Below are 7,784 nucleotides of genomic sequence, written 5' to 3' on the forward strand. Positions count from 1 at the left end.
CCGGCGCAAAGTTTCCACTTCTTGGGCGCGCAGCTCGCCCTTCTCCTCCGGGGCTCCCCGGCCCCGGAGCCGGCCCGTGCTGCCCGCCGCCGGCCTTCTGACCCGGAGTGTGCTCTCCGCCGCCCCTTGCCAGCAGAGTCCCCCCAGGAGAAGCCCCGGCTGCGGCCGCCCCGCTCTGGCCGGCCCTGGCCACTCGGGGCTCGGAGGGTGGGCAGCACCACCCTGGGGTGGGCGCCCGGGCAGGCGGCATCCCTGGCGCCTGCTCTCTCGGTGCCCTTCTTGCCCCGTGGGCACGGGAGCGCCCCTGTCCCTCAGCACGGCCTGGGTCAGGGCTGGCGCGACCTTTCCGGACAGTTTTGACACCTGCCCACCGCACTCACCAGGGAGGCTGTCACTTCTCCGCGTCTGCGGCTTCTGCCCCCCGCTCAAATCCCCCGCTGCGGTGACAGTTGCCGGGGCCAGCGGCCCTGCGCCCGCTGGCCCTCACTGTGGCTCTGTGGTGGACACTAAGCATCCTCTTGGCGTAAGCAGCGGTAGAACAGCCTTCGCTCTAGCCACACCCCCTGCTGAAGCCCCCAGAGCCCCCCACTGCGTCCCCTGCCTCCGGCCTGGGCTGAGGTTTCCTCCGCGGTAAGGAGACTCGTGTCGCCCCCAGGGTAAGGGAGCTGCGGCTCGGCGTCGGAGTGGTGTGTGGCCTTCCCGGCCGTTGAGAGGCGAAGGACCCGCTCAGGCGTGGGTGCCAGGACTGCGGTGCCAGCCCTGCGTGGCCTCGGTGTGGCCGAAGCCGCTGCGCTGGCTGCGGGTGTGGGGGTCGCGACTTGAGAAGACCCCGCCCGCTGTCATCGTCCCTGGCACCGGCCTCCAGCCCACCTCCCCGGGGGGCTCCCGGCCTGGGCGCTGAGCCTGCCAGAGGGTGACAGCTGGCTCTCGCAGGCCCAGCATAGCCACCCCGGGGCTCAGATTCGCTGCTGGGCAGCACCTCCAGTCAAGGATCGCCCCCAGCACGCCGCAGACTCGCGCCGTGTGTGACAGCCCCTGTTGGACGGTGGGGAGTAGCTGCGCCTCAGCCTTGCTTCTCTTCCCGCCCCCGGGGGAGGCTGTCGTCACCCCTCCGGTGGAACTTGGGGGGCTTCTTAGGGGTGGTGTCCCAGCACTCCCTCCACCCTGAGGCTGCTGGCGCCCGTGGTCTGCGTGCGCGCCCCACACCTGGGGCTGGCGAGGCCGCGACTCCCGACTCCGCGGCGCTGCCCGCCGTCCGGAGCGGGGCAGCGCTGCTCCTCGCCCTGGGGCTCGAGGGTGCCCCGAGAGCCGCCAGCCCTTCGCGCCTGGTCTTGTCCACGCGGCCTCCGCTTCTGGACTCCAGCCCGGCTTCCTGCTCCTTGGGGCCCCTGCTGGGGCGCCCTCTTGATGGCCTCTGACGACAGCTCCTGCCCCGCAGAGGTGGCGCTTTGGGGCTCCGCAGCACCCGCGCCTCCCAGCACCCGGCTTCCCGCTACCTCAGGACTGCTCGCTGCCTGTGCTCCCTCTCGGGGGTGGCCCAGGAGGACCCCGCGGCCGGCTGTCCTGTCCGCTCCCCAAGGAGGCGTCGCAGCTAGGTGTTTTCTCTCGGTGGACTGGGCTCCTTCCCCTGCACCGGGCGCTTGGTGCAGGGCATGAGAACGAGCTCCCTTCGGGGCCTCTTCCCCGGAGGTGAGAGCTTGTCCGCGCGGGGCCAGGACTCCGGGTCGGCCCATGTGCCCGCAGGGCGCAGCGTCGGGCCTGCCATAGCAGGTGCCCACACAGCGCTGCCCATCTCCCATGAGCCTGTGGCGAGCTGTCTGCCAGGCCTTGGAGCCGGCACGTGGAGTGTGTGGCCATTTCCGTAGTTGGTCTGCATGGAGGCAGGCCGAGGGGCCAACCTGCCTGCCATGTAAAGCGGGTCCCTGTGGTGCAGCAGCCTCCCAAGGGTGAGGGGCCCGCCCTGGCCGCTGGGTCTCTTGTGCCCGGGGTGTTGGGTGGCGCCACCAGCCACTTGTGATTTAAACTTAAAGTGAAGATTCTGGTCTCCTGTTCATAACCTTTTTGCACTTGTCCGGTGGTCGACAGCAAACTTTCCCACCCTTCCAGACAGCACTGTTCTCAAGCTGTCCCCTCCCCCGTGGGGACCCTTTCGGGATGCCTCGCCCGGGTTGCTGTCCTGGGTCTGCGGGGTCACAGCCCCGCTAATCTCGGGCGCCATGTTTGCGGTGTGGGTCCCCTCTGTGGGGTGGCCTCCGCTGGCACCTCAGGAGTTCTCTTGGCATAACTGACACTCTCCCTGGTATCCGTGTGCCCTCTGGTCTCGGTGTCAGGCCTTCGGGTGTTGCTCTCCCCTGGACTGGACCCTCCTTTAACTCCCCTTTGAGCTTAGTGTCCTGTGAGTTGCACCTAACTTTCTTTAGGGTGAAGGTGCCACTCTAAGCATTGAGTGTTTGCCTCAGTAGTTTCCCAAGTCTGTAAATCATCAATGCGTCTGATAGGGTAATTCCTTCCAGCAGCACTTTAGCTCTCGCAGCTGCGATCCCCTTTTCACATGCTTGTCTGTGTAAGTGTTGTCTTCCCCCAGCCTTCTCTTGGGTATGCTCTTCAGCCCCCACACCTCTGGCCCTTCTGAGCAAGGCTCTTTAGGCTAAGAATGTTCTCTCCTTTTCTTTTAAGATTCTGTCCTGGAATAAACTCTTTGTGGGCAGAGGCCCGCTTCTGCTTGGGACCCAGCCCGCCTCCTCTGCAGCCCCTAGACATATGCACGTGTGTACACACTACCGTGAGGTGTGCATTGTCTTTGTCTCTTGGAGTGTCCGAGAGGGTAATCCCTACCCAGAAAGGTCTGGGGGGATAGTCTGCTGGGGTTCTGGACTGCTGTGGGCAGTGGCAGGGCCCTGCTCGAAACTGCATTTGCGTGTCATCTGGGAAAAGGTGTTCCATGCGCTAGGAAGTGTCCACCTCATGGGACAGAGGCACACAGAAAGTATCTTTTTCTTTCAGCAGGCTTCTGGGGTCCTCCTGTGGGCACTGGTCTCTTCTTTGTCATCAGATAGAAAATACATCTTCCTTAGCTTGTCACACAGCCCGCTGTCCCCACGCTGGCTCATTTCGCTGGGATTGGACAAGGGACTAACTGTGCTCCTTCTGATTCTTGCAGCAGCGTCTGTCTCCAAGGGAGTATGAAGAGAGGGCATCTGTAGGGCAGGGAAGATGGCGGACAAGCGCAAACTCCAGGGTATGATGAGGTGGACTGCCCACTCCCCTCTGAAATCCTGCTCCTCAGACAGGCCTCTAATAGCCTTCCCTCCTCCTGGCCAGGTGAGATTGATCGCTGCCTCAAGAAGGTGTCCGAGGGTGTGGAACAGTTTGAAGATATCTGGCAGAAGGTACAGGACTTGGGCACCCCAAAAACACTGGGTCCCTGAAAGGAGGGCATAGGAAATGTCTCCCCTTGGGGTGTTGGTGAGATGGGCTACTGTGTGTCCAGGTGCTGAGGACCTTGAGAAGCAGTTCTGGAGTGGGTTTGGGGATACCCCACAGTGCCCAGCCTGTGGGGGAGAGCCTAGAGCTTGACTTCGGGAGGGTGAGCTGGGGCAGCCGGCCCCACGCTGATGTCAGGATTCTCTCCACCCCCAGCTCCACAATGCAGCCAATGCGAACCAGAAAGAAAAGTATGAGGCTGACCTGAAGAAGGAGATTAAGAAGCTTCAAGTGAGGGGGCTGGAGCCTGGATTCCTGTGTCCTGAGGGTGGAGGGAGCAGGGACAAGAAGGGTTGGAGGCCTCGGTTCCAAGGCTTAAGGACGTCTTCCCATCTGCAGCGGCTGAGGGACCAGATCAAGACATGGGTGGCATCCAACGAGATCAAGGACAAGAGGCAGCTCATAGACAACCGCAAGCTCATTGAGACGGTAGGCGCCCAGGGCCTGGCGGCCGGATTCCTGGGCCCCAGAGGGCAGAGGTAGGCCAGCCAGACCTCAGAGGTCCTGAGAAGAGCGAGGGCCCCCTGCCGAGGGAACGGGAGAGGTGAAGGGCTTGGCTCCGAGTGGGAGCAGGGTTGCCGTCCGCTGGCCCTTAGCCGGCCCCCCTGCTGCCTGCGGGAGCCCCCTGCCAACTGCACTCTCCACAGCAAATGGAACGGTTCAAAGTTGTGGAACGAGAGACCAAAACCAAAGCCTATAGCAAGGAGGGCCTGGGCCTGGCCCAGAAGGTGGACCCTGCCCAGAAGGAGAAGGAAGAGGTCGGCCAGTGGCTCACGGTGTGTTGGGGGAGAGGAGAGAGGCGGGTGCAGGCCTGAGCCAGGTGTGAGGGCACTTGTGCTAACTTCTCCCCCCCCACCCCACCCACCCCAGAATACCATCGACACCCTGAACATGCAGGTGGACCAGTTTGAGAGTGAAGTGGAGTCGCTGTCAGTGCAGACACGCAAGAAGAAGGGTGACAAGGATGTGAGTGGGGGGACCCAGCACCGAGGACTTGACCAGCTTTTCTGGGCCTGTGGGAGTTAGGGGGCCGGGCTCCCAGGCTAGCAGCTGGGATAAGGGGTTCAAGAGGCAGGATGGAGGGGGTGGTGACGGAAGGAGGCATGGCCCCTCGGTGGTCCACCCTGGGGGTGTGGGCATACAGTGGGGCCCTTGGAAGAGGAAGGCTTGGGGGGACATGCTGAATTGAAGGAGAGTACCGGGGCGGGCGGCTCCGGGTTTTGAGGCTGTGGCACCTCAGGCCTGGATGGAGACCCCAGGCCTTTGAGGGCTTAGTGAGGGTGCACAGAGGCGCGTGGAGAAGCATTTGCATTGGCCTGAGGCACGGCGGCTACAGCATGCTGCAGCCGAGCCACCAGGAAACCTAGGGGACTGTGAGCCGCCCTTTGGACAGGTGCAGGCTCTCTGCCTGTCGGCGCGGGGAGCGAGGGCGGCAGCGGCTGGCTCGAGGAGGCGGCGGGCCAGAGTTTGGAGGTGTCAGACTTCTCAGGGCTGTGGGGACGCAATAGCTGCTCACAGGGAGGATTTGGAGCTACAATGTCAGACCTTGAAGGCTGGCGGACAGGCACCCAGAGAGCCTCAGAGCTTGGCTTCTGAGCGTGGGCCCCTTCAGGGCCCGGAGGTGGGGAGCCTTGGGGATGACAAAGACACGGGCCCCCCCGCACCGGCCCTCTGCTGTGTGGAGAGACCAGAGTGGCGCGTGCATCCGCCGGCAGCTGGTGGGGCTCGGGCTCGGCAGGGAGACGGCCCGCGCGGGGAGTGGGCTGGGCAGGTATTGCAGGCGGGCTGGGGCATCTCGGGAGGGTTCCCGGGGGGGGTGGACACCGCACTGCTCAGGGCCAGAAGGCTTGGAGTGGGGCCTGGGCCTCCCGGGGTCAGGGACTGAGGACAGGTTCTGTGGGGGCAGGAGGGGTTGGGCAGGTGCCCTGCGGCCCCTGAGCCTGGCCCTGGGCTCGCCAGCAGAAGCAGGACCGAATCGAAGGCTTGAAGCGGCACATCGAGAAGCACCGCTACCACGTGCGCATGCTGGAGACCATCCTGCGCATGCTGGACAACGACTCCATCCTGGTGGACGCCATCCGCAAGATCAAGGACGACGTCGAGTACTATGTCGACTCATCCCAGGACCCTGACTTTGAGGAGAACGAGTTCCTCTATGACGACCTGGACCTCGAGGACATTCGTGAGGCCGGGGACTGACCGAGAGCGCGCTGGGCGGGAGGGCGGGGGAGGGCGCCGGCCAGCTAAGCACCCCCCCTGCCCCCACAGCACAGGCGCTGGTCGCCACCTCCCCCCCCAGCCACAGTCACATGGAGGATGAGATCTTCAACCAGTCCAGCAGCACACCCACCTCGACCACCTCCAGCTCCCCCATCCCACCCAGTCCAGCCAACTGTACCACGGTGAGGAGGGCACAGGCCACAGGGACGTGCGCTCTTGGGGCAGGGCCTCGGAAATGGCCAGAAAGAGGGTGGGCACGTGTCATCAGTATCGTCCACCTGAGTGCTGGAACTAGCAAGCCAGGGCCGCTTGGGGGTCCTGGGCTTGGAGAGGGGTGGCGAAGGGGACCTCAGTGAGCGGGGTCAGGTGGGACTCCCCGAGAGGAGAGCAGGTTCCTGGACTCCCCCGCAGCCGGCAGTGATACTGGCCCCTGGGTGCAGGATCTAGGCTCCACCGAGATCAGTCCCGGGCTGTCAGCTGGGTCCAGCCACCGCAGGTCACACAGCTCCTGATGGCCCCTCCTTCCCTCCTTAGGAGAACTCTGAGGATGATAAGAAGAGGGGACGCTCGACAGATAGTGAAGTCAGCCAGGTGGGTCTGGTGGCATGGGACAGTGGTCACTTGTCCGTCGGTTGGAGCCCCTGAAGGCGCACGGGCAGGCTCTGGGACACAGACGCCGGCCCAGGGGCCTGCAGTGTTGGGGGGCAGGTGTGGCCACAGGCATCGTGGCTGGAAGGTGAAGTCACCTCAGGCTTGGTGCCTGCTTGGGAGGTGCTGCTTGGGGGGACTGTCGGCAAGGGGAGTCCGCGCCCCGGAGCCGTGGCCATTCCTGGCTTCCTGAGTGAACGCTCGGAAGCGAGCCGGGGTGCAGAGCGAGGGCCCTCAGCTTGTGCATCCGCCGGGAAAGGTCTCACCAGCCGAGCAGAGACGGTCCGAAATCAGGCAGGCGTTTGTTTGTTTCTTTCTTTTGATTACAATGTTACCTGGGTTTGTCCGGACTACCTGGGTCACGGGCTGTCCATCCTTAGAGCTGAGCTGTTTGCCCAGGTCCCTTCCTCTTCCCTCTGGGCACCGCTGCTCTGGCCTGACGTCCAGACAGCCCGCTGCCGTTTCCTGTGGGGCATCTGCAGTAGTCTCCGTGGGGCCCTTGTCGAGGCCTGGGCTGCACCACGTAGCAGAGCGAGACCGTGCTGTTGGGCGCCCTTCCCTGCACACCTCGGGCTCTCTTGCCACCTCTCGCCTTGGGACACTTGCGTGAGAACGGCGTGCGTGGGCGGGCCCGCTGTGGGCACCGGCCTGTGCCAGCAGGGCGTCGGCGTGAGCCCCGTGCTGTGTGTGAGCCGCAGGGTCGGTCGGGGAGCAGTTAGGGCAGCGGCCTGGGGGCTCAGCAGCAGTGGGCGTGCTGCGGCCGCTGCCCGCTGGGGGTGCCCGCCGGCTGGCATCCCCAGAGCTGACTGCGGCCCTTCAGTGATGGGCACAGTGACCGGACGGTTTTCAGCCTGTCCTTGTCCGGCAGCTGGCTGACTGCAAATAACCTTGGCCTTGGGGTGCAGAGGCCTCTTCACTGCTTCCTGCGCGGGTGGGCGGTTTCTCTGGCTGACACCTCGTTGCGTGTCACGTCCTGGAGACCCCTCAGGGGGCAGTGGGGCAGGGACGGGAGCCTGGCTTGAGCTGCAGCGCACCTGAGGGTTGGCACCTGAACTCAGGAGGGGAAGACCACCCAGGTCCGGGGCCCCGAGTGGGCGGCCCCGTGGAGGGGTGAGGATGGCCTGGGGAGGCCCTCACTGCCTTCTCTCTCCTCCAGTCTCCGGCCAAAAACGGCTGCAAGCCGGTCCACAGCCACCAGCACCCTCAGTCCCCAGCCGTGCCGCCCAGCTACTCCTCCGCTCCCTCGCCCGCCGCACCCCTGAGCACGACCCCTGGCGGCAACGGGGCCCCCGCCCCTGCAGCTCCCCCAAGTGCCCTGGGCCCCAAGGCCAGCCCAGCCCCCAGCCACAACTCAGGCACCCCGGCCCCCTACGCCCAAGCTGTGGCCCCTCCCGCCCCCAGTGGGCCCAGCGCTGCCCAGCCAGAGCCCAGCG

The 7,784-nt window shown here is 64.9% G+C and overlaps 1 protein-coding gene across 1 annotated transcript in view; it reads left to right on the forward strand.

Moving 5' to 3' along the window:
- CNOT3 (CCR4-NOT transcription complex, subunit 3) overlaps positions 1-7,784 on the forward strand; it is a 14,600-nt gene that overhangs the window by 698 nt on the left and 6,118 nt on the right. The window contains exons 2-11 of the mRNA XM_004694078.2: positions 3,161-3,238; positions 3,322-3,389; positions 3,640-3,714; positions 3,823-3,912; positions 4,131-4,259; positions 4,354-4,449; positions 5,446-5,665; positions 5,752-5,885; positions 6,238-6,294; positions 7,508-7,776. Of these exons, the coding sequence (XP_004694135.1) occupies positions 3,214-3,238; positions 3,322-3,389; positions 3,640-3,714; positions 3,823-3,912; positions 4,131-4,259; positions 4,354-4,449; positions 5,446-5,665; positions 5,752-5,885; positions 6,238-6,294; positions 7,508-7,776 (1,163 nt within the window). The 5' untranslated portion in view covers positions 3,161-3,213. The remainder of the gene's footprint in view (positions 1-3,160; positions 3,239-3,321; positions 3,390-3,639; positions 3,715-3,822; positions 3,913-4,130; positions 4,260-4,353; positions 4,450-5,445; positions 5,666-5,751; positions 5,886-6,237; positions 6,295-7,507; positions 7,777-7,784) is intronic.

This window comes from Condylura cristata, unplaced genomic scaffold, assembly GCF_000260355.1.
Source record: "Condylura cristata isolate star-nosed mole 26May11 unplaced genomic scaffold, ConCri1.0 scaffold00041, whole genome shotgun sequence".
Lineage (NCBI taxonomy): Eukaryota > Metazoa > Chordata > Mammalia > Eulipotyphla > Talpidae > Condylura > Condylura cristata.